Genomic DNA, 26,329 nt, shown 5'->3' on the forward strand with positions numbered 1-26,329 from the left:
CTAGCTATGTGATCTTGTCCTAACGTTGCTAATGGTCTCTCTAGACTTTAATTTCATCATCTGTAAAATGAGGGGATTGGACTAGGGGATTTCTGTTGTCTTTTCTGCATCTGATACCTGTGATCCCATATTTATGTATTTGCCTGATCACCCCTTTGATATATTAACACTGAATTTTATTTAGCCAGCAGTCAAATTTCACATTTAACCAGGGAATTAGTGGGGAAATGTATTGGGAAGAAAGAGAGGCCAGAAGAGAGACTATTGGGAGAGTAAGGGGTCCTTTTAGCTTTCCTGATTTGATTCACTGAGCTGTCTCTTCTCTCCTTCGACTCTGCTAGTCTGAGACTGTATTGCTGCTTCTTTCACCAGAGATAAGTTAAATTAAACAATAATCAGGCTGAACCCTTTCTTGGACATGTTTCAAAGATTGGAGTAGTAGATAAAAGGAGGGAGACTTTTGTCCAATGCATTAAATGAGAAGTAGTAAAAAATTAAATTGGTAGCATGACATAATTTGCTGTGTTGGTATTCAGGGTTTATAATCTGGCTGCCATAAACATGCCAGGGTAAGAATATGCAAGTGTCAGCTTGTTTCTCTGAGTAATGCTTACTTATTAGCACAGGTAGATGGCAAAATGTTTATTTCAAGTAAAATATTTATTAACCTCCTACTATATGTCGGGTATTATGCTGAAGGCTGGAGTTACTAAGGCAAAAAACAGTCTTTGGTTTCAAGGAGTTCACGAAGGTCTAATGAGGTAAACATTGTGCAAACAATTATGTAGAAACAAGATGTAGACAGGATAAATCGGAGATAATGATAACAGTAGCTAGAATTTGAGAGAGAGAGAGAGAGAGAGAGAGAGAGAGAGAGAGCACGAGCACACACTTTATCAACATGCAAAGTGTCATACGTGTTATCTCATTAGAAGCTCACAGCAACTCTGTGAGACAGGTGAAATTATTATCCCCATTTTACAGATGGAGAAACTGTGGCTGAGGGAAGTTAATTGTCTTGCCCAAGGTCATGCAGCTAGTGAGTGTCTGAGGCAGGATTTGAACTTGGGTCTTACTGACTCCAACTGTAGTATTCTTACCCATGGGCCACCTACCTGCCTCAATTTGATAATCTTGGAGGGAAGGCAGTAGCATTAAGGCAGATCCAGAGAGGCTTCTTGCAGAAGGTGACATTTTAATGGGGACCCAGTGGAATCCAGGGAAGTCACGAGGCAGATGAGGGGGAACAGAATTCTAGGCATGGGGGAAAGCCAGTGAAAATCCTCCATATTGGGAAGTTGGGAAATAGCGTGTCTTATGTAAGAAATAACAAGGAAGACAGTGTCACTGTCTTACACAGTATGTTAGGAAGATTGGAGAAGGGGGAAGATGCCAGGTTATGAAGGGCTTTGAATGCCAGGATTGCAGGCCTGCTCCAGAGTAGTGGTGGCAAGAGGACAGAAAGGGGAGTGTCTGAGATACTGAGATGTTAAGAAGGTAGAAATGACAGAATTTGACAACTAATTAGAGATGGGGACTGGGAGAGAAAATGAGGAGTCAAGGATGACATTCAGGTTTTTAACCTGAGTGACTGGGAGAATGATGTTATTCTCAACAATAATGAGAGTGAGGGAGGAGGGGAAAATTTGGGAAGAAAGATGAGTTCGGTTTTGGACTTGCTGAGTTTAAGGTGTCTATGGGACATCTGGTTAGAGATATCTCATAGGCAGTTGGAGATACGGCATCAGGAGAGGTTAGGTCTGGACAAATAGAGCTGAGAAGCACCTGAGTAGATATGATAATTGAATCTAAGGGAGCTAATGAAATCATTAAATGAAGTAGTATAGAGGGAGAAAAGGGTCTTGGGGGATATCTACTGTTAGTGGATATGACCTGTACAAAGATCCAGCAAAGGAGACTGAAAAGGAAAGGTCAGCCAGGCAGAAGAACGGAGGGAGAGCAATGTTACGGATACCCTAGAGAGAAAGGGCATCAAGGAGAAGAGGTTTGATTGCTAATGTCAGAAGCCGCAGAGAAGTCAAGGAGGATGATGACTGAGAAAAGGCCATTAGATCTGGCAGTTAAGAAATTACTGGTAAGTTTGTAGGGAGCTGTTTTATGTGAGGAATGAGGTTAGAAGCCAGACTGCTGAGGTGAGAGGAAAGGAAATGGAGGCACCTAGTGTAGATGGCCTTCTCAGAGAGTTTAGCCCCAAAGGAAAGAGAGCTATAGCATGCATAGGCTGATCAAGTGAGGGATTTGTGAGGATAAAGGAGAGATGGGCATGCTTGTATGAAGTAGGGAGGCACCCAGAATATAGGGAGAGATTGAAGATTGGGGAGAGAGTGAGGATGATAGAGGGGCCAGTCTAATGAGATGATGGGATGGAATGCAGAAGGTTTTGCCTCGGCAAGGAGAAAGTCTACCTCTTCATGTGAGATAGGGTTGGTGGAAGCCATCCGAGTGTTTGTTCATCTGCATAGTAACTTTTGACCAAGTCCAGTGCATGAGACAAGCATATAATTGTATTAAATCATAGATTAAAGCTGGGAGGTATCTTAGAAATCTTCTAGTCCGATTCCTTCATTTATACATGATCAAACAGCCCTAGGGAGGTGACATTTGCTTATTTAGGATTACACAGGTAAGTATCAAAGGCAGGTTTTGAACTCCAGTCCCCTGACTTCAGAGTCATTTTTTTTTCTTCTTTCTGCTACACTGAATCTTATTTAGACCAACCCCTTCTATGTGTCAGCAGGTATTTATTAAGCACCTAATATGTGCTAGGTGTTATGATAGAAGTATGAAGATTGAAATGATCCTTCCTCAGATGGAGCTCATAGCTTTAATCTGATAAGATTTAGAGCTGGGAGGGCCTTGGAGATCACCAGGCCAACATGTGATTAGAATTTAGAGCTAGGGAGAAACATAGAGGCCATCTTGTTTAACTTTCTCATTTTACAGTTGAGGAAACTGAGGCCCAGAGAGATATGACTCTCTCAAAATCAAATCTGAAGTGTCAGGTGCAATTTGAACCCAAAGTCCTTTTGCTATTCATTGTTCCATATGGACTTGTAGTCTTTGAAACAAACAATCCAGACTACTTACGTTTAGGTTCTTTGGACTAATTTCAGGTTTTGGTTGTACATGGGTTCAGGTATTATCTCTGTCACTAATTAGCTGTGTGACCTCAGACAAGTCACTTGATTTCTCCTGGGCCTCCCTTTTCTCATCTGTGAAGTGAATTTTTGGCCTAAATGATCCTTAAGGGTCCTTTCCAGCTGTACTGTTCCCTGATTCTAATTCCATTTTGAGGCTTCATGATGCAGAGCAGAGATGAAAGTGATCAGGCCACATTATGCAGAGCTCAGAGCCCTGTTGACGTTCGAATCAGACTGGGGGGCATGGACTGCTGGAGATGTCAGTACTTCAGAATTACCCTGGGGAGAAAGCCACACTGCAGACTTCCTGGGCTTGGGTACTTTGTGTGTCCTGGCTGGCAGATCTGCATGGAATAGTGGCCCTGCTTCCATCTGTTGGAGCTAAATGTGAGATGAAGGGAAATTAAAATGCTTCAGGTTTTTCATCAGTCACTGACCAATAAAAAGAAAAAAAGAGTAAGCTGTATTTTCAGTCCCACATCCTGGTGTTTCCACACCCAAGCTGGCTCAGAGGCAGATGCTCCACGTGCTTAATTGGAGAATCCATTAAAACTTGGAGAAGTAGCATTTTCTGTCTGTCTCTGAGGGCTCTCACCTCAGCCAGATGAGTGTCAACCTTCACTGATGCAGCTCAGTCATCCATAGGCAATATTTTTAAAAAGAGGCACGATTATTACTTTTGGGGACAGATAGTGACTAATTGCTTCCTGATTAAGTATTCTGAGTAAAGGTCCTATTGAACTAGCTTTAATAAGTAAATGTATGATGAGCAGCCATTTGTATATGAGTAATTAGTGTGTCCAAATCTAAAAAGGCAACAAAAAAAACCCTTATAGGTTAAACGTATCCCTAGCCATCTTATTTGCACTTCTGATTTCCTTTAAAAACCTTTCTTTATAGGTAGTACAAAGGTAAACTTCTGGGAATTCTTATTTCCATTAATGGAGCCCTGAATTAATGAGGTTTCACTGTGTCAGGGCAGTAGAGCTAAAGGGGGAATTTATTTGACTCTCTCACATTTAGGGCTTTCAAGTACTCTCAGCGTTGTAAAGACCATCTCTCTGTTGTAAGTATTGTCATATATTGGTACCCTCAAGTAGTGAACCAATTTATTCTTTCAGCAAATATTTAAATGCCTTCTGAGAGTGATTAATGATAGACTTGATATTTTTAGCCTGGTCAGGGCCTGTTGGTTTCATTTTATGATTACTGTGAACTCTGAATAGCCAGCTAGCTAGCATTTATATAATAATGCTTTAAAGTTTTACAAATATTATCTCATTTGATCCTCACAACAACCCTGGGAGGTAGAGCTATTATTAATCCTAGTTTTGCAGGTGAGGAGACCGATGCTGATGGAAGTTAAGTGACCTGAACAGGGGCGCACAGCAAAGTGTCTGAGGTTGAATTTCAACTCAGCTCTTCCAGATTGCCAAGTCCAGTGCTATCAGGGCATAGCATGGTCCCACCTGGCTGACAGTCATAGACTTGTAGCCTTTCAGAAGTGGGAGGGCTCTGTTTGTTATCAGCCTTTCCCTGGCCAGGAATCATTTGTTAAGTATTTCCTCTGTGCAGGCCACCTCATCACATCCTGGATAATTGGATGTCTAATCTTTACTTAATGGCTGACCTTCAGAGATGGGAAAGTCACTCCCTCCCAAGGCAGCCTATTCTACTTTGGATATCTAATTTTTCAGAAATTCTTACTTATCAGTGAGCTTAAATCTGTCTCTGTAACTTCACCCATTAATGCTAGTTCTGCTCTTTGGGGCTAAGAAATAACAAACCTAATCCCTTTTCCACATATAACTTTTCAGATATTTGGTCACCTCTCATTTCTCTGTGCTTTTTCTCTGCTCTTCTTTCTCTCCCATCCTCCCACCCCTCCCCCCAACCTCCTTGTTCTATGTTAAACAAATATCCCATGGAATTAAAAAAATTAAAATAAATTTTGATACCTTTTGTTTCTATATTGTTAAATTTCTCCCTGCTTCCATTTCTCTTCCTTAACCCCTCCCAGACAGCCATCTCAATAAAGAAATTTTTATTAGATTGTAATCCCATTGAGGCCAGGGACTGTCTTTTGCTTCTTTTTGTATCCCCCTGTGTTTAGCACAGTGTACCTGGTATGTAATAGGTATTTAATAAATGTTTATTGATTGATTATTAAATAAAAATAAGACAAAAAATCAGCAAATCCCAACAATTTGTTGAAAAAATATTAAATACAGTGTTTCACACCTGAGGACCCCAACCTCTTCAAGGAGTTGAGAGAGGTGTCTTAGGAACTTCTGTGTCTGTAGCCCCTGGTCCTCCAACTATACCTTTTTTCTGTATGGTTTTGAATTCTATCATTATCCTGGCCACCATTTTCTACCTTGTCAATGTACTTAAGTTGTGGCATCCAGAACCAAATATGACATGATATTTATATCTACGTATATTCAGATTGGCCAGTATGGCCAATTACAGGTGGAATGTAACTTGCCTTTTTCTTTCTTTTACTATAGTTCATTGTTGCCTTACCAAGATAGCAGTATTCTAATACTATATGCTATTGATGAATCTGTTATCAATGGACAGAGATTATAAACTTGAATTCCCAATTCTGGTGAAGTTAAAGCTCTACCTGTTTCTCCTTCCTCACTCCCCCCCCCCATTCATTAATAGAATGAACCGGGGTAAATTGGCTGATAGCACCAAGTCCCTTTCATTCCTTTAGAAAGCATTAACAAAGCAAGATTCCTGGGTGAGGCTGGTGTGTGATTAGTTATCTGCAGCTTAGAGGATTCTGCTGGCTTATCTTGCTGGACCCAGCTTCCTCCAATATCACTCCCTGGGAGTAGACTGCAGAGTTCCACCCAGCCCATGTCTTCCTGAGGCCTCTCCCCAACTCTTAGGCCAGTGCCTTGGTTTCCCTGGGTCCCAGTAGGTGTTTGTTGAATCAGAATGAACTTCTTCATGATTTTGCCTTGCTTTGGAAGCCTAGATCAAAAGCACCATATCCTTGGAAATGGTCCATGATGGCGTCTGTGTCTTGTCCTTGTTTGCAACCCTTGCAGTACTGAGGCCCACCTACTGCAGGAGCAGGCAGGCTCTCCAGTGTTAGCTGAATGAATGAATGTGGGGTGTTTTGCAGAGTCCAGGGGTTACATGAGGATGGAGAGCCAGAAAAACATATTTACGTTTTCGCCAGCTTAGAACTTTTTAAGAACTGCCTGAATGGGGTGTGTGTGTGTGTGTGTGTGTGTGTGTGTGTGTGTGTGTGTGTGTGTTTTACAGACAATTAATTGGATCGTTAGACTCAATTAAGGTCTGCCATATCAAAGTGAGGCAAGCTCCCTTTGAGATCTGTAGCTTGGTTATTATCCCCACTTTAAAAAACAACAACAAAAACTAGATGGTGAACCAGAGGTTTGATTACAGGGTCATCTGAGTTAGCAAGTACTCTGTCTCAGTACCTGAACATCAAAAGGACCTGTGAAGGGGGGGGGCAGTTGGAGTTGGAGAAGCTGGAGGACCTGAGTTCACTGCCCAGTTTTTCTCTTGCTACCTGTGTGATGAAGGGCCAGTTGCTTAGTTCCTCTGGGGAAGCTTCCTCAGTTTCCCCTTTTGTAAAGTGACAGGCTCTTTAAAGCACTTGTAGTTTTCAGTCTATGATCCTGGGAAGTCAGCTGTATAGAATCATAGATCCTGTACTTGTAAGGGACCTCAGCAGCCATCCAGTCTAAACCTCTGATTTTACAGGAAATTGAGGCCCAGGGAGATCGTGACTTGCTCAAGCAGTGCCAAAGCCCTTTTCTGGCATCCCTACCTGGCTGGTTTCCCTCCCTGGTGGGCCCCCAGTTCCTACAGGAACACCTATGGTGGAAAATTGTGAGAGTTCATCGGGATAGCTCAGATTGCCCAGGGGCAGAGCTAGACCTGAAATTCTCCCTTTTTTAGAGCCACGTAGGGAGACTGATGATGCCAGAATCTGGAATGAATTTATGAACAAATGAAAAGAATTTGTTAAGTGATAATTATGTACCAGGCACTTTGCTGGTTGCTGGGGATACAGATACAAAAGTAAAATGGGCCCTACCTTTGAGGAGATTACATTTAAATGGGAGAAACCTGACATCTGCAGTGCAGCTAGGTGGTGTAGTGCATAGAGCCAGGTGCTGAGTCAGGAAGACTCATCTTGCTGAGTTTGAATCTGGCCTCAGACAGTTTACTAACCATGTGTCCCTGGGCAAATCACTTCACTCTGTTTGTTTCAGTTCCCTCATCTGTAAAATGAGGTGGAGAAGAAATGGCAAATCACTCTAGTATCTTTACCAAGAAAGCCCCCAAACGACTAAATAACAACAAACTGATGTGGGAGGGGGCATTGGTCCTGGGGAGGGGAGTTTTGGTCTGCTTCACAGGCTGCAGTAATAAATGGGGGTTGGTGCTGTTGTTGCCATGTCAAAAACATTTTTTTAAAAAAAATCTATTTTATCAGAGGGCAGCTAGGTGGTGCAGTAGATAGTGTACCGGGCCTGGAATCAGTAGGACCTGTGTACAAATCCGGCCTCAAACCAGACACTCGATATTTACCAGTTGTGTGACCCTGGGCAAGTCACTTAACCCCAATTGCCTCACCAAAAAACCCCCCATATTAAACACACACATACACACACACACACATATGTATATATATTGTTTTTAATGTTAGCATTGATGTCTTTTGTTTTTCTGTCACCTATATTCTCTCTTCCCATCCCTTCTCAGAAAGTCTTCCTTTATAATAAAGAATAAAGGGGAAGTTAGCAAAACTAACCAACATATTGAATATGTATATGCAGTATTAAATGTCCCTAGTCCCTCCACCTCTGCAAAGAATTCCTTCTCATATTTCTATTTTGGGACCAGACTTGATCAATGAAATGCAGTTTGAAAAAGTCTAACTGTCCCAGATAAAGCTGTGCTTTAGGGTTACAGTAAACCTATTTCGTGGGTTGAGGGGGTACGGAAGTAGAGGGAGATGAGGCAGAGAAATGTGTCCTGTTTCAGGAGCCAGCAGCAAGAGGTCTGAATCCAGATCTAGTTAGTCAAAGTTGGTAAATTGGACCATCGGTGTCTTCATGAGAGGCTTTGAACTTTCACTGTTACATTCACCATTGAACTAGTCACAAAATACATAGGATCATAGGTTTAGAGCAAGAAGGTGTGGAAGAAAAACTCTTAATATTGTACTTTGTATTTATCTACCCTCTGACAGAAACAAGCCTGTCTTAAGCCTTTTTCCTTGATAAGTACTTACCTATAGGGTACTTACCCTCTCTATCCTGTGTATAGCTTGTTTGTACGTATTTATTTACTTGTGGTCTCCCTCATTAGATTGTAAGCTCCTTGGGGGCAGGGACTGTCTTTTGCCTCTTTTTGTATCCTTAACTCTTTGCATAGTGCCTGGCACAGAGTAGTGCTTAATAAAAGTTTATTGACTAATTGACAATTTTATTTAGGAGTAATCTAATATTAAGTCATTTCTGACTTAGAGATGTTCAAAATGAGTTTTCCTGTGTCCTCTTGACACATCTCTGCTTCAAGAAATTTTTGGTAACCTTTATGATAATTATGACAATAATAATAATAATAATAATAAACAATTAGCATTTATTTACTGCCTGTTATGTTTCAGGCACTGGGCTAAGTGCTTCACAAATGCTGTCTCACTTGATCCTCAACAATCTTGTGAGGTTGGTGCTATCATTTTTTTTTTTTTTGGTGAGGCAATTGGGGTTAAGTGACTTGCCCAGAGTCACGAAGTTAGGCTGTATTTGAACTCAGGTCCTCCTGACTTCAGGACCTCTATCAACTGCGACACCTAGCTGCCCCGGTTAGTGCTATTATTATCCTCATTTTCAGTTGAGGAAACTGAAGCCAACAGAGGTTAAGTGACTTACTCGAGGTAGCACAGCTAGTCTCTGAGGTCCTGTTTGAACTCAGGTCTCCTTTACTTCAGGCCTGGTACTTTATCCATTGTACCACGTAGCTGATTTAGAGGAATCCAATAATTGGCCTATGCAAAGCATATATGCAGAGCAAGAGCATCACTATCCCCTTCCTTCCTGATCATTCCCATTGAGTAATCAATGGGGTCCCTCCCATAGTTCTATTTGGAGAGTCTAAATTGAATAGAAGAGCTACCTCTTATTGAGTGGCAAGATTTCTCTGGTAGACTCTAATCTCTTCTGGGAATAGTGAGAGATTGCCTTTAGATGGTTCAATATCCAGCTAACTCCAGCTGGAGGGTGGAGGGTGGGCAAGAGAGGCCAAGGCCACAATATTATCTAGGTGAGAGGTGCTCATCTATTTGCCTAATAAAAGGACTTTTTTCTTTGTCCTGACCTATCCCAGTCTTCAAACTGGGAAGTAAGGAAAAGAGTTCTTTATTAGGCAAGAGAAAATGTTGTTTTGTAATATTTTCAGTTTTACCAATAAGGTTGCTTTTTAAAAAACAAATAATGCTTCAACAAAGGGATCTTAGAGGCCACAGAGTCGGACCCTCATTTCATAGAAAGGGAAAGTGAGGCACAGTGGTTAATGAGTATGCCCACCATCACACAGTGTAGTAAGTGGGATTTGAACCCAAATCCAAGCCCACTGTACTATACCCACTTGTGCATAAAAAGAATTTTCTGTTACTAAAAAATATGGATATTTATAAAAAAATAACCTATAATGGTCCTCGTTCTGGGCAGGCTATCATGCCCTAAGCAGTTTCTCATCTTGTTTACCCCTAGTCACTAGCACTGCCCATTGGACATTTGCCACAGAACATCCATGGCAAAGTTGACAGGGAATGTGTGGTATCAGAGGCCAGTCCCTGACCAGTCCCCATAAACCCTCATCCTGTTGTCTGTTTGATTCCGCCCTAAAAATAAAATAGAGTTTGGGAACATAATGAGTGTGTGGATTTATTTTGCTAGATGTTCATATTTGTTGTAAAGGTTATGTTTTTCTTTTTTTTTCTTTTATGGTGGAGAGGGGAGCTATTGATAATTTTGCCAGGAAAAAAGAAAAGAAAAGAAAGAGCATTTAAAAAAATAGACTGAAATAGAAAGAAGAAACAAGACGAGCAGGACAGCTGGGCAAGTATCATGTGGCGTTTATCCTATATTTTAAAAGAAAGAAAGCTGTATGGAAAAAAGTTAATGATTTCACAGAATCCTTTTTTTTTTTTTGGTTCTACTTTGTGCTATTTGGGGGTGTTTATTAAGTTAAGAATAAAAAAAAGTTGTTTGTTGTTTAGTAGTTTTTCAGACTTTGTGACCTTATTTAGGGCTTTCTTGCAAAGATACTGGAGTGCTTTGCCATTTCTTTCTCCAGCTAATTTTGCATATGATGAAACTGAGGCAAGCAGGGTTAAGTGACTTGCCCAGGGACACATGGTTAGTAAGCATTTCCAGCCGGATTTGAGTTCAGGAAGATAGTCTCTATCAAGAGCCAACCTCCTTTTCCCAATACCCAAATGGGAAAATCTATACTAGTTCTTAGACTGCCATCATCCAAAGAGAAACTCAGGAGGAGGTGGACCATGTAACTAGGCAAAGAATGTTTGGTATCTGGCCTAGATCTCTGATGGTCTAAAAAAGTTGTCAACAGAGAGTAAAACTAAAAAGGAAGGGTAAAGGATGTGAAATATGCTTTATGGAGCAATCAGGCACCCTTTGTTCCCTCTGAGCTCTCACTTAGATGAGCCAGAAGAGAACAAATGAAAATTTTAATTAAAACAAAACAAAATGAAATGCCTCCTTTGCGCATAATAGTTTTGAAAAATAAAGGGATTCAGTGCCATTTGTTTTTATGTTTGTCATTTCCGGATATTACCTTTAATCTTTTCCATTCCATTCCATTCTGTTTTCCATTAATCTTTTCCATTCCCCCCTTCCCCGTTTGAAACCTTCCTTGTTATAATATTAATGAGGATAATAATAGTAATAACTAACAGAGAGCACGTACCATGGTGGCAGGCACTGTGCCAAGCACTTTATCTCTTTTTATTTTCACAACAACCCTGGGAGGTAGGTACTATTACTACCCCCATTTTATAGATTAGGAAACTGAGAGGCAAACAGGTTAAATTACTTGCCCAGGGTCACACAACTAGTAAATATACATGAAGCCGGATTTCAAGTCAGATCTTCCTGACTCTGGGCCTGACCCTTTATCTGCTGAGTCACCTAGCTGCCTCTGTAACAAATAAATACCGTTTAGGACAAATAGCCAGTAAAGTGACAGAAATCTGACAGTGTTCTTCACCTCTGTTCTCTGTGTGTAGGGAAGTGTATTTCATTGCCTATTATTTGGACCAAGGTATTAGTTATTACAATGTCCTTTTAGTGGGAACTCACTGACTGATGAATCTCATGTTTTACTTGGTGGTGCTAATATACCCTCCATCTGAATTATTTAAAAGCTCAAACCTTTATAGATTGGATTATTTTTGAGGGACTCCCCAGGCTATGACATTAATTAATCCAAACGTTAAGTAATGTTAGAAGGAATTAGGGATGTTAAGCCAGGAAAAGGGGAGGCAAAGAAAGAGATTAATAAAATAACGATGATCGGTAGTGAGGCTGTTTGAAAAGTAAGGCATAGACAGGAATGATAAGGTTAGGAAGACCTGGAGTTTGAGTTCTGCCCCACATGCTTCCTGGAGGGTTACCTGGGGCAAATCATTTAACTTCCAAGTACCCCCCCCCTCCCCCGGCCACTCTCTAAGACTAAGAGGATATTACTGGTCTGAAAGAAAACAAAAACCGTGTAGCTTTTACATATTTTACACACATTCTTCTGAAGAGAGGGCCAAGCCTTAAACTCCTTCCCAAAGCGTCCCTTTATAGAGGGCTCAGAATTTTCCAACCAGCTTCACTTCCCATCAGTTGTTTTGCTCGGTTTATCTTCTTCTGGTGTCTCATTCCTCTGGCTCCCCCCCCCCACTTCCTTTTGTGTACGGTCACCCTCCTCCCCTCTGGCCTTAGACTGTAAACTCCTGGAGGGCAGGGGCTATTTTTTTTCAGTGCCTGGTTCCTACCAGGTCTTATAAATACTTATTGATGATTGCCATTATCTTATTTGAACCTCTGGAGGACTCTGCAAGCTAGATATTCCCTCACCGCTTGTTCTTTGATCTGTCAAAGGATGTCTTTGCCATTGTGCACACTATATACACTCCATCAGACTCCTTTCATTTTTCCTGGCTGTGCCATGCCTGGGATACTCTCCCTCTTTGTCTCTACTTCCTGGCTTCCTTCCAGTCTAAGCTAAAATCCTGAGGTCTGCAAAAAGCTTTTCCTGATCCCCTTTAATAACCTAGTTACTTTCTTCTACTGACTATATCCAGTTGGATCTTGGATCAAGATGGATCTCCTGCATCCATCTTGTTTGTGCAGTTCTTGTCTCCGTTAGATTGTGAGCCACCTGGGAACCGGGACTGTTTTTGACTTTCTCTAGATCCCTAGTGCTGAATAGCCCTGAGAGTGAGGAAACCTATGGAAATGCTAGTGAAGTGGAAAAGGAGAAATTATCTTCCCCATCCACTAGTTTAGTAGAAAGATCTAAGGAAAGTTAGGCTAGGTTCAAATGTATGACCTTGTGCAAATCATCTCTTCTGTATCATGGAAGGACTGGCTAGGTGACATCTTCAGCTTAAACATTTTATGATGTAGATGATCTTTAGGGTTCTTTCCAGCTATAAAGTTATGGTCCTGTATTACAAGGACTTAGAGTTAGCCAGAGGCCTTAGAGATCATCTCCTCCAGGGGTGGGAAAGCTGCAGCCTCGAGGCCATATGTGGCCCTCTAGGTCCTCAAGTGCAGCCCTTTGAATCCAAACTTCACAGAACAAATCCTTTTATTAAGGGCTGGACTACTAGTTCTCTTCATTAGGTCAGTCATCAAGCAAGAAAGCATTGAAGGCACTCCACTAAGAACTGGGGACAAAAAGAATGGCAAAATACACTCCTTGTTCTCAGGGAGCTCACCATCTAATGGAGGAGATAATGTGGTAGCAAACAAGGTATAGATGGGGTAAATTGGAGATAATCAATCAGCAGAGGGAGAGCCCTGGCATGGTAGCATTAATGCCCAGGGTCACATAAGTCAGAAGAAGTAGACTCATAAGGAGTAAAGAATAGGAGACCCAAGAGGAAAACATGCTTGGAAAGTTAAGGCTTTGTTGTTATTTATTAGCAGAGAAATCAAGTAGTAGAGACAAAAGAAAGTTCTATGTCAGCGTAGTCTCTGAAATTTGGAAGGTGGTCGTTAACATAATGATGAGATCATTCCAGTGCTTTGTTTTTTAAACGAAAACCCTGAGCCCTGTTTTAGGAATGCTTGCATTAGGAATTTGTATGGATTTTACTTTCTTTAGGGGTGGGTATAAAATAAGATTGGGGGGAGGTCATTCTTTTCGAGTTTAAGGTCATTGGGCACTTAATCAACTTAGTATTATTTGACTGTTGAGTTTTCTTTCTTTCTTTCTTTCTTTCTTTCTTTCTTTCTTTCTTTCTTTCTTTCTTTCTTTCTTTCTTTCTTTCTTTCTTTCTTTCTTTCTTTCTTTCTTTCTTTCTTTCTTTCTTTCTTTCTTTCTTGTGAGGCAGTAGGGGTTAAGTGACTTGCCCAGGGTCACACAGCTAGTAAGTTTCAACTGGCTGAGGCCTTATTTGAACTCAGGTCCTCCTGACTCCAGGGCCAGAGCTCTATCTACTGTACTACCTAGCTGCCCCATGTTGATGAGTTTTCTATATCGGGCTTTTCAGTAAGGAGCCAGATGAGTATTTGATGTTTCAGCTCACTTGGTTAGACTTTGGTTCTAACTTGGGCAGGTCAAGTTAGTTTTGTTATTTTCTTCAACTTGTATGTAGACTGTTCTGTTGGCCTGAGTTGGCTTTCTCAATGGATTGGAGGGAAGAGAATGGGTGAATCAGTGTAAATCTGTTGTCATTGTAAGAAAAATGTATCAAAGTGTGTAACCTATTGGTGGTGGGTAATACCTTTGTATACTCTACCTCTAAGTGTTTGACCTAGGTCAAGCCTGTAAAAGAATTACTAAGTGCTTACTATATGCCAGGCACAGTGCCAGTCTTTGGAAATACCAATGCAGAAAGATAGCTCCTGTCCTCAAGGAGCTTACATTCTAGTGGAGGGGGAGGAGACAACACACAAAAGAAAACTGAAAAGACCATGGAGGAGGACTAGCAGCTTGGTGGAGAATGACCTGAGTGGAGCCTGGAGAAGAATGAAGATGATTTGCTTACAATGAAGGTTCTGGAGGGGCCAGCCAATCACAGGAAAGGTGTACTTCCAGTGTGAGAAGGCCAGGAGTAGAATGAACTTCCAGGTTGCAGGAACATGGCAGAGAAGTCCAGAGTCAGGAGTGGAGTCCAGAGAGGGAACCTCTCTAGACTTCTGTTTCCTCACTTATAAAATGAGATGGCATTCACAATAATTTATAGGATGGCTGTGAAAAAACAAAACAAAACAAAAAAACAACACTTTAGAAGTTGTATACTACTATAATATAATAATGAGTTGTCACTGTTATACACATGATGAAGATGTGTATTGAAGGGAAAAATACATGAACTACATGAAATAAATCCTAGCATTAGAAGAGAAATTAGCTCTGCCCTTCTCATGCAGCAATCTTTTTCAGTTCTGATGGAACCCAGGGCTTCTGAAGTAGAGGTGAGAGAGTGCAGGCTGTATATGTAAAGGAGACCACCTGTGGAGATGAAAGATGGGATGATGAGTGCAAAAGCTAGGAGGCCAGTTTGTCTAGAATGGAGAGCATGTGGAGAATAACAAGAAATAATACTGATAAAGTAAATGGGAGCCGGATTATGGAAGGCCTTAATTGGTAAGTTTTCGACTTGGTATTTTTTTCCTAGAAGCAGTAGGAATCATGGGAGATTTCTGTGTGTGAGATTTATATAGTCAGACTTGTGAATTAGGAATATCAGTATAGCAGCTCCAAAATGGGTTGGCAGGAGAAGAGACTTGGAATTGAGAAGACCAATTATTTTGCTAGGCCAAAGTGATCAGTGATGAGGGCTTGAATTAGGTTAGAGGTTGAAAGTCAAGAGACGATGAAGAGGTGGATATGTGGGGGAGGGGAAGAGAAGGAATAATCAAGGATGACATTATGAAGATACTTGCTTGATCACCTTAATAGAGTATAAGCTCCCTGAAGCTAGGGATTTTTGTTTTGTCTTTGTATCTCTAGCAGCTAGCACAATTTTTGTACTTTTTTTTTTTGGTGGCAGGAATCTTGATTCCATGAATTCAGATGCAGGTTAGCAACTCTTCAGCGACTTACAGCCTTAGGGACTTAGTTGTCTGGGAGGCGCTTGAGAATCACTGGTCCATAATTACACAGAGCCAGTTATCCATCAGAAGTAGGTCTCAACTCATGTCTTGATCATCTTCTAGAGAGTTAAGTACAAATCTCCCAAGAACAGATCTCAGATTATGAGGCAACATTTCTTAGCTTCTGCAGAGATGTGATAACTTGCTATATACTGCTTGTGCATCAGGTCAATAACAGAACTAGAGCTGTAATCTTACTAAATTCCCCTTCCAAAAAGTTCATTTTTTTCCTATTTTATCTGGACCAGAATAATTTAAAGGGCTTGGGAGAGCGTTCCAAGTTTGTCCTAAAGTGGTTGCATTCCCTCATGAAAGTCAAAGCCAACAAGACAACAGCTTCTTTGTTCTGAGGCTGAAAAATAGCTCAGTTCACATAATAGTTTGATAGATGTCTTTTAAAGACCCACTAACACAGTGGATCCGTGGCACTCATGCCTGCCCTTAGAGTGGTTATGCATGTCATGTTGACCACACTGACTGTGGCTTATGCCTCTTATGTTGATCGGCTGACTATGTATTATACCAAGAATGTGCCTGAGTTGGACTTCCATTGTCCGTGACCTCTGGTTAATTTTTTTCCTCCTCTTTTTCTTTCTTCCAGTTAGCTGGAGTTGTTTTTCTTGCTGTTGGACTCTGGGCATGGAGCGAGAAGGTAAGAACATTCTTGAACTGTAGCTCTTTAAATATTTGAAGACAGCAAACATGTCGTTCCCAGCCCCCACTGACTGACTCCCCCTTCCCCAAAACTCTACACCCCTCAAGCCATGAAGCAAGGCAGCCTTTGTCTCTGCCTTTGGCAGGCTTCCAGGGCTGCTGTTGACCATAACAAATGCTAGTTCAGACTTGACTTTTCCTCTTTAATTTTTTTTAAACGTAGCCTCATGCATTATTTGTGCTGGTGTTGAAAATTTGAATTGATTAAAACCCACACAAAGCCAGTACTTTTTAAATAAATTTTTTGGCCTTTGAATCATGAGATCTTAGGAGTTGGAAAGGCCACTAGTGTTTGTCTTGTCCAACCTCCTTTTCAGTGCAGGAATATCCTTCACAGAATTTCTGCTAGATTACTATCCAGCTGCTTCTTTAAACTTTCTTGGTGATGGAGGAGGCTCACTGTCTCCCTAAAGCAATGCATACTATTTTGGGATGATTCCACGTGTAAGAAAATTCTTCCTGTCCTCTCGTTCTCTAGCCCTCTTGAGCGTGCTCTCCCCCTTTCCTTCTCTCCCCCCTTCCCCCTCCTCCCTCTCTCTCTCTCTCCCTCCCCTCCTCTTTCCCTCTCCCCCTCCTCACTCCCCCTTCCCCCTCCTCTCTCTCTCTCTCCTTATCTCTCTCTCTTTTCTCTGTTTCTCTGTCTCTGTCTCTCTCAGTCTCTCTCTCTCTCTCTCTCTCTCTCTCTCTCCCCGCCTGTCGAAGAACCCTGTGAAGTTCTCGGGTGCTTCTGTCAATCACTGCCAGCACCTCCCTTCATTCATTCATTCTCAGGGTTCCAAGCTTCCGGAGCTGGAGAGGAGAGCAGAGGCCATCCAGCCCGTCCAGGAGCCGAACAAGCATCCTCGTATCCCCCACCGAAGGCCCTCTAGCATTGGAGAGTCCCAGTTAGGGAGCACTGGCAGCCCATTCCACATGCTCACTCCTTTAGCAAAGATTAAGCCCCCACTGCTTAAATCGTCTTGACTGGGCAGGGCCTTAGGGGGTGAAAGAGATCAAAGATTGAAAAACAAAGAAACAACTCCTGCCCTCCCCGGGGGATGTAGCAATGAGGAATGGAATCCTAACCTAGGTCACTTTCACGTGTAATTTGACGTGAATGCACCTTGATCCTGAATCGGCAGGCAGCTCTTGCTACTGTCCTTGAGGGGTGCAGCCCTGGTGGAGAAAGGGCCCAACATCCTCTGCCAACACCACCACCACTGCCATCACCAACCACAGAGGAGCTGCCAGCCTTCCAGCAGTCAAGATGGAAGTAAAGGTTCAGATTATAACCTGTGAAAATAAGATGCAGACCGAGCTTGACCCTATCTACCCCCAGCTGGTGAAACCGTGTAGCCTTCTATCCTCCCTGGATCTCCCAGGCGAAGTGCCCCTTGATCTACTCAAGCAGGAAAAGGCCCAGATTTCCCCAAGGAGCTCCAGCCGGCACTTCCCAGCTCAGAAGGATATAGATTATGCCCAGATAGTACAAAGCTCTGAGAAGAAGAAATCAGACTCTCACTTGCAGTTGGGAGCAACTTTCTGGAACCAGGCCCCACAAAGGCCCCCTGGGCCAGCCCAGGTTCACAGCATGCAATGCTTACAGCCCTTGGAGGCAGGACTCAGTACAGAAACTGAAGAGAGTTCTGGCTGCTCCAGTGGTCAACTCCTGCCTGACTTGGGGCCCAGACAGATCCAGGGGTCAGGGCCCTACATCACTCCCAGTCAGATGATCAGACAGCCCTTAAACCAAAGATCATCAGCCTCCTACCCTCCTTAACTATAATCCTTGATCAGCTCCTCCCCGGCACCTGAGAGGTCTGGTCCAATGCTGGCTACCTTTGCCTTAGTGACCTTGTGACCCTGACTTAGTCATTTCCCTTAGCCCCTGTTTTCTTCTCTCTAAAAAGAAAGACTTCTACTAAATGATCCTTGAGGTCTCTAATTGTTCACAATGTGTAGTCCTTTGTATTCCTACCTTTTAAAATTGGAAACTAAAGGGATGTCCCCATGGAAAAAAAAATTCTTCCTTACATTGTGCCCACATCTGCCTTCTTACAACCAAGTGTAACTCAAACCTATGTATTCTTCCAGGTATTCATTTTTCCGGCCAGCTGCTTTCTTAAATTTTTGATTCCTGGGTTCTCTCTGGGGAATCTCAACTGATGCTTCACCTCCCTCCCTGCTGAAGCTTCTAGATAATACTGTTCATCATTAGAGTGTGACTTTGATACTGGAATTGGGCCATCAGCTCTCTCTACAGGATCAAAGCTTCAGCATCTAGGTCTCTTTGTCCTGAAAGGTCTAGGGAAAGCTGCACATTAAACCATTACACTGAGTGTCAGGATCTGGCATGATCAGGCACCAGCGGCAGAGGGAACGTACTTAATAATAACATCTTTCCTGGGGTCCAGTTCTAGTAGCATGATAGTTTTATTAAAATTGCTTTTAAGGGCTAGGCCCTGAAAGGCCAGCCATATGAGATGTGGTGGAAAGATCACGGAAACCTGAGTTCTGATCCCTGTTCTGCCATTCTCTGTAAGGTCTTTGTGTCCTCACGAACCTCAGTTTCCTAATCTTTAAATTGAAATTAAGTTCATTAAATGGATCTTTAAAGGTTTACTCTAGCTTTAACCTGATTACATGATCTTTGTACAACGATCCTTTAGACAAGGATCATGCAGTGTTAAAAAGCCGGCTTTGTAGAGTGATTGGTGAGGATTTGGAAGAAAGACTGCCTAGAAGTTTAGGGATGTCCCCAGAGCTTCTTTTTAGGAGGTCTTCTTTTGGGCAGCCAGTGACAGCATCCGGGGTTAAGTTCTTAAACTGGAAGTGGCGACTTTGAAGCTTGTGCAAACCGTGGGCTTGTAGCACCACCTTGTGGTAGCTTCAGTCTATGTCTGCATAAATTGGGCTGTGTGAATTTGGTTAGGAGCTCTTCAGTGTTTTCTGAATTAACTGAAACATTTTATGTTATTTTCCAAAAGGCTGAAACCTTACCTGGTGATAATAATGTTTATTTTCCTTATTCTTATTTTGTTCTTTATTAAGAAGAGCCAGTGATCAGATCTCACTTTCTCATGTGGATTAAACTGAGCTGGCTACATAGCTCTCAGGAAGACTTCAGTCCATTGCCTTGTTTTCCCCTCCCCCTTTTAAGTGCTTTTATTTCTTTCATCAAAGACAACATGGAGCTTTTCTCTGCTCTATGGGTGAGGCTGAATTTTTGTCATTGAGAGGCAGTGTGGTATGTAGTGGCTCAAGCTTTGGACTTGGAATCAGACCCAGGTTTGAATCCTTTTTCAATAGTACTGTAGGACTTGTATGACCCTTGAGCAAATCATCTACCACTCTGGGCTTCATTTTCCTCATCTGTAAAATGAAGGTGTTGGACTTAATGGCCTCAAAGAGGTTTCTTCTAGTTACAAATCTGTGGTTCTATAAATTATGATAATTTATAGATAAGAGGGTATAGAGGTGGAGATAGGGGCCTAAGCTAGAATAAAGAGGAAGGAAATGATACCAAAAAGAATGTGTATTATACAAGATTAATCACATATTGTCTTGTATTGGTTTTCCCAAAAAGGTGGGTACTGCACCTTCCCTTCATGATAATATTTTCAATTCTATAATACTATTAATAATGATCTTTAGTCTTCAGATGGTATAGGCACCTTCCTAATATTTTAATCATCACTGAATACTCAGAGTATCTAGCCCTTTTGGGGGTGGTATGAGAGAAGAAGAAGGTACAGTATCTGCCTTTTTTGGGAAAACCAATACAAGACAATATGTGGTTAATCTTGCATAGTATACATTCTCTTTGGTATCATTTCCTTCCTCCTTTTTCTAGCTTAGGCCTCTATCTTTGCCTCTATACCCTCTTATGTCCACTCCATGTTTCACATGATTGCCAAGTGAATATCCCAGATGCTCAAAATCCATCAGTTTTCTCCCAGTCTTTTTCCAACCAATATTTTCAGCCTTATTTCATAATATCTCTACTTCACATAGTCGCCTCTCCAGCCATGGGACAGCCAGTTGTTATAATATGTTATCCCATGCTCACCTGCCTCTGCATTTGTGCATACTAGCCCCCTCATCCGACATCCCAACTTAACCCCTGCCTTCTTTCAAGGCCCAGTTTATATGTCACCTTCTATAGGAAGCCTCTGTTTTTTCCTTCCTCAGATTTTTCTAGATTACTTTGTTTGGATTTCTTCTTTTTTCCCCCCCAACACTCTTGTATCATACTTATATATATGCATGTTCTCTCTGTGTTCCCCATCTCTCTCTCTTGCCTCCCCCAACCCACCTCATTTGATTGTAAATTTCTTGGAAGGGCTTGCTTTTTTTTCCCCATCTTTTTATCCCTAATCCCTAGCATAAAGACTTGCATATAGTAAGTAGTTAATAAATATGTATTAAATCGTTGAATTTAAAGGATGGTGGGTTAGGGTTAGATGATAATTACTAGTAATAAGAGTAATAAGAAGGTCTCATAAAAGAGGAGAGTGCACCCTAAGGTGATGATTTTCTTTTTGGTTAACCCAGTGTGACTGTGACATTTCCTCTGAAATGAATAAGCCCCCTGAAGGCAGAGACCATGTGCATTTAGCTTAGTTTATACTACTTGCAAGTAGAGCTCCTTTGTAGATGCTTTTCACCTGTCTTTCTGCTGGAGTTAATGCTCTGCTGTCTCCTTGGCTGTCTTCAGGGTGTGCTCTCAGACTTGACCAAAGTGACTCGTCTCCATGGTGTGGATCCTGTGGTGCTGGTCCTGATTGTGGGGGTGGTGATGTTCACGTTGGGCTTTGCTGGCTGTGTGGGGGCCCTGAGGGAAAACATCTGCCTCCTGCAGTTTGTAAGTAACCTTGGGCCCAAGTGTATGGGGACTGTGGTGGAGGAGGGATGAGGAGAACAGATTTCCCTGCTCATTTGGAAAACTGGGAAAGGGGGTCAGGTCTGGGAAGCTAAGTGCCTATAGCAGTCAGTGCCCACTTGTCAATCACAGTCTGCCAATTAACATTACTTTTGAAGACTTCGACTTGGTTAGTTAGTAGAGCTATTTAGTGCTTCTCCCCTGGTCCTCAGCATACTCACACCTCTAGGACACATGGAAGATATCCAGTGGGGAGGGGAAGATGGCACCTGTCTCCTTATTCCCTAGGATTAAGATCAATATGTAGTGATTTCCTCCTGTTAATTATATTTCCATGTGCTATTCTTCCCTTCCTCCCTTTCCCCTTTACTCCATTAGATATGTAATGGAAAAAAAAATAACCCAAACCATCACTTTTAGGTAGAATTAAATGAAGAATATTTATGGAGTTTTGAGAAAATAGAGTTACATTTAGATAAATTCATTTTGAGATGCTTTCAGTTACAATTCAGGAGGATCTGGTGGGAAAACACCTGTTACATTGTTTTGCAAAGTATTATTTTTTTTATATTTAGCAAATCATTCTGTATTCCCTGTTCTGAATTTGGATAGCACACATTGAATGTTTTATGTGCTTCTCTCCTCTCCTCTCCATCCTCACTGGTCTCTAAAGGTCTGCCAGTTCTAACATTTTCTAATTCTGGGCAAATCTGTAATTTCCCTGTGACTCTTGTGGTGGGTCGAAGCTCAGCAAATCAATTAGCAAGCATGGGAACATTTCCTAAGGGTGAAATACTGTATTAGAAGTCCTGGGAACTGCAAAAGCAGCATGCAAAGTCTGATGGATTTCAGATCAAGAAGAACTGGGTTTGAATATGAGCCTCAATGCCATATCCATAAAATGAGTGAGTTGGAATAGTTATTCCCTCCAAATTAAGGATAATAAATATTATCATTAATATATTATTAACATAGCAATATATTATCAATGGTATACATATCATACATGTTATATTAAGTAATATGAATATATTGATGTTATACATTTTTTGTTCAGTTTCAGTCATGTTCAATTCTCTTTTTTTTTTTTTGCTTTTTTTTTTCTGGGTAAGGCAATTGGGGTTAAGTGACTTGCCCAGGGTCACACAGCTAGTAAGTGTCATGTGTCTGAGGCTGGATTTGAACTCAGGTCCTCTTGACTCCAAGGCCAGAGCTCTATCCACTGCGATGTCCAATTCTTCTTGGCAAAGATACTAGAATGGTTTGCCATTTCCTTTTCCAGCTCATTTTATGGATGAGGAACTGAGGCAAGTAGGGTTAAATGACTTGCCCAGAGTCACACAGCTAGAAAGTATGTGACGTCAGATTTGAACTCAGGAAGATGAGTCTTCCTGACTTAAGGTCTGGCACTCTATCTACTGTGCCATCTAACTGCCCATTAATATGTTACTATGTAGTAATAAATATATGAATAAATCTGTGACTGCATCTTATAAAATGGGCCTTGTCTTCATAGAGATTTTGCCTTAATGGAGAGTAAATATGGATCCTCAAGTTTTAATAGATGAGTGCTTTGTGAGGCCCTGAGATAGTGTGGCTAGAGAGCCAGCCTCATAGCCAGGAAGATTGAAGTCCAAGTCTGTGTGACCCTAGGCAAACTACTTAACCTCTCAATGCTCTAGGGCAGAGGTGTCAAACACTCAGGCCTGATGTGGCTTTGGCTGGGTCCCAACCAGATTAAAATGTAATTGGGAAATATTTAACCAAACAAACAAAAATATGTAGATAATGTTAATGTGTGGTTTTCTAAGTCAATACGGAGCCTACAGGGAGCCTTTTGTAAGGCTTTCCCCTTTCTATTTAAGTTGGACACCGCTGCTGTGGGAAGCTCTCTGAGATCCTTAAGCTGTAGAGAAGGTGCCAGGCTGCATGAGGGGGTGAAATTCCTCCCTGGTGGCTTCCTATCTGGTTGCAGGCCAACATCATAAGCAGGGTCCCTTATCCCTATCCCAATGATAAATGCTAAGGAGTTCAGGAAAAAGAGATCACTTGTAACTAAGAACAGTGGGAAAGTTTTCACAGAGGGGCTGTGGACTGGAAGAATTGGGTAACAATTTCCTGTTGTTCCCCTTCTCTCTCTCTTTTTTTTTCTCCTTTCAGTTCTGTGGGGCCATTGTGCTGATATTTTTCCTGGAGCTGGCAGTTGCTGTGTTGGCCTTCCTGTTCCAGGATTGGGTGAGGGACAGGTTCAGGGAGTTCTTCGAGATCAATATCAAGTCTTACCGAGATGACATTGATCTGCAGAACCTTATTGACTCCCTGCAGAAAGCTGTAAGTCACTCTGGCCTTTGGTGGATGTCTTCACACTCTTTACTGTTTTTATCCTGCCTTTTCTCTACTCTGGAATCTTATGCTGATGTTTCCTCTTGAGGTGGAGGTGAAAGCATGGGTTTTGAAGCTTATACTAGAGAGTGTTGGTCTTCTGGCAGGTGTTACTAAACCCTGAACAACCTTACAACACACTGAATGACTGATATCCAAGGACCAGCCTAGGTTTGGAATGTCTCCTTACCAGAAGATTGGTTTTCAGTTGATGAAAATTTTGTCCAGTCTCTTAGTCAAGAAACATTTATTAAGCACCTAATATGTGCCAGGCACTGTGCTAGGCACTGGGGATACAAAAAGAGGCAAAAGACAGTCCCTGCCTTCAAAGAGCTCACAGTCTAACGAGGGAGACAACAAGTAAACAAATCTATTCAAAGCAGGCTATATACAGGATAAATAGGAAATATTGTAATGGGGAAGGGTTGGGAAATGCTTTCTGTAGAGAAGATTTTAATTGGGATTAAAAGAAACCAGGGAAGGGTGTAGTAGAGGTAAGAAGGAAGAGCAGTCCAGGCCTGGAGGACAGGCAGAGAAAATGCCTGGAGCTGAGAGTTGGAGTGTTTTGTTTGTGGAATAGCAAGGAAGCCAGCATCACAGGATTGAAGAGTATGAGGAGGGGAGTAGGGTGTAAGAAGACTGGAAAGATCAGAGGGGGTTAAGTTTTTTTTTTCCTTAATTAACTTATTTTTAGTTTTCAACATTCACTTCCATAAGCTTTTGAGTTTTAAATTTTCTCTGCCTTCTTCCCCAAGATAATGTGCAATCTAATATAAGGTCTATGTATACATTCCTATTAAAATATATTTTTACACTAGTCATGTTGTAAAGAATTAGAATCAATAGGAGGAATCATAAGAAAGAAGAAACAAAACAAAACAAAAAAAATAGTGAATAGTATGCTTCAATCTGCATTCAAAATTCATAGTTCTTTTTTCTGGATGTGAACAGCATTTTCCTTTATGAGACTTTTGGAGATGCCTTAGATCCTTGCATTGCTGAGAAGAGCTAAGTCTGTCAAAGTTAGTCCTCGAACAACATGGCTGTTACTGTGTACAACGTTCTCCTGGTTCTGCTCACTTCACTCAGCATCAGTCCATACAAGTCTTTCCAGGTTTTTCTGAAGTGAGGGGCTAAGTTTTAAAGACTTTGAACACCAAACAAAGGATTTTATATTTGATCCTGGAGGCAATAGAAAGGCACTGGAGTTTATTGAATGGGAGGTTGGGGGAGAGGGATGCATGATATGGTCAGACCTGTGCTTTAGGAAACTCACTTTGGTGGCTGAATGGAGGATGGGTTGGAGTAGTGAGAGACTTGAGGTGGGCAGGTCTACCAGCAGGCTGTTGTAGGGGTGTAGGTTTGAGGCAATGCACCAGGGTGGTGACAGTGTCAGAGGAGAGAAGGGGGCATGTCTGAGAGGTGTTGCAAAGGTGAAATCAAGCAGCCTTGGCAACAGGTTGGATATGGGGATGTGGGGTAGGTGGGGTGGGTGGTAAGAGATAGTGAGAAATGATACCTAGATTGTGAGTCTGAGGAACTGAGAAAGTGATGTTGCCCTTAACAGTAATTAGCTGCCCTTCACAGTAAGAGGGAAGTCATAAGTGGAGAAGGGTTTTAGTTGGGAAGATAATGAGTTCATGATGATGTCCTCCCAAGGACCAGAGGAAACAGTGGGCTGAGTTGGCAGAGGGAGCATCAGTGGGCCTTTCTGAAGTGCATGAAAGCATATATGCCTCTTAAAATGCCTTGGTGTGGTAGGGATGCTATGGAGGCTTCTATGAGATGCAGAGTTTATTCTCTTAGACAGATTTTCTGGAGTCTAGAATCACTTGATTAGGTCAGGAGGTAACTAACTGGAAGTCCAGAGGATGGTAGGGTGGGCAGAGAAAGTTCCTATAAACATTGACCAAAGTAACTCACAAGCTTTAGAATGTTCTCTCTGAGGGCTCCCGTGCAATCCATTCTCTTTGACTTTAAGGAGAAGCCCCGTCATTCATTGTCTCTTTGGATGATGTAAGAAACCCTGTGGTCTTGTAGACGTATCATTGCTTTTGGGGCTGTGCCTTTCTGAGGGCAATGAAGACCTCGAGTATGACTCTATAGCCTGACTGGACCTAATGAGGCATCTCCATAAACAGTGCTCTGTGCTTGGGATAGTGTTTCAGGAGGTTTTCATCATATTCCCTTCTAAATAGCTGAGAACACTGATTGTCCAAGTGCACTATTCACCTTCTTTCCTACTCTATAGGAATGTTGATGAGATGAGTGAATCCCTTCCCTGGCCTTTCTGTAATTCATCAGGATCCACAGGATATCCTCTTTTGATTGGAGGCTATTCTTATCCTGTCTCTCTGAGGGGCCTTTTCCTCTTCCTGTTTGAGAAGGAAGCCTGCTCAGACAAAGAAGAGTTAGTCTCCATAGGATATTTGCAGAGCTCCTGAACAGAACCATTCTGTCTAAGGCTTCCAGTTCCTCTGGTTTCTCATCCCCCATTGATCCCTGCTCTGCACCAGAATGCTCTAAGCAGCTCTAAGAACTAAACACATCTTGTCCTCATTGGGGGTGGGGGAAGGAGGGTGGGGACCCAGCTCCTGGCCGTGTTAAGGGCCTGGGCCCTGATGAACTCTCTGCTCTTTCTCTTTAGAAATCTAGCTTCCTTAGGCATTTTGCCTTTTTGGTTTGTTTTTATCCTGAAAAAAGACTTATCATCTGTTTTGTGTTACACAAAGGGGAATGGAAAAGAGATTACCACAAATATGGAAGCACACTAAGGAAAACTTAAAGCAAGATTAGACTTCTTAGTTTTAAGT

General features: G+C 41.9%; 1 protein-coding gene across 3 annotated transcripts in view; it reads left to right on the forward strand.

Annotated features, from left to right (window-relative positions):
* Positions 1-26,329, forward strand: part of TSPAN14 (tetraspanin 14) — an 85,722-nt gene that overhangs the window by 48,604 nt on the left and 10,789 nt on the right. For 2 of the 3 annotated variants that reach the window (XM_078150883.1, XM_020977340.2), the window contains 3 exons: positions 16,161-16,211; positions 20,970-21,116; positions 23,295-23,465. In XM_078150883.1, coding sequence (XP_078007009.1) covers positions 16,161-16,211; positions 20,970-21,116; positions 23,295-23,465 — 369 coding nt within the window. The remainder of the gene's footprint in view (positions 1-16,160; positions 16,212-20,969; positions 21,117-23,294; positions 23,466-26,329) is intronic. The other variant, XM_078150884.1, reaches the window with a different exon arrangement.

The sequence above is a fragment of the Phascolarctos cinereus genome, unplaced genomic scaffold (genome assembly GCF_003287225.1).
Source record: "Phascolarctos cinereus isolate Bilbo 61053 unplaced genomic scaffold, phaCin_HiC Scaffold_3;HRSCAF=262, whole genome shotgun sequence".
Taxonomy (NCBI): domain Eukaryota; kingdom Metazoa; phylum Chordata; class Mammalia; order Diprotodontia; family Phascolarctidae; genus Phascolarctos; species Phascolarctos cinereus.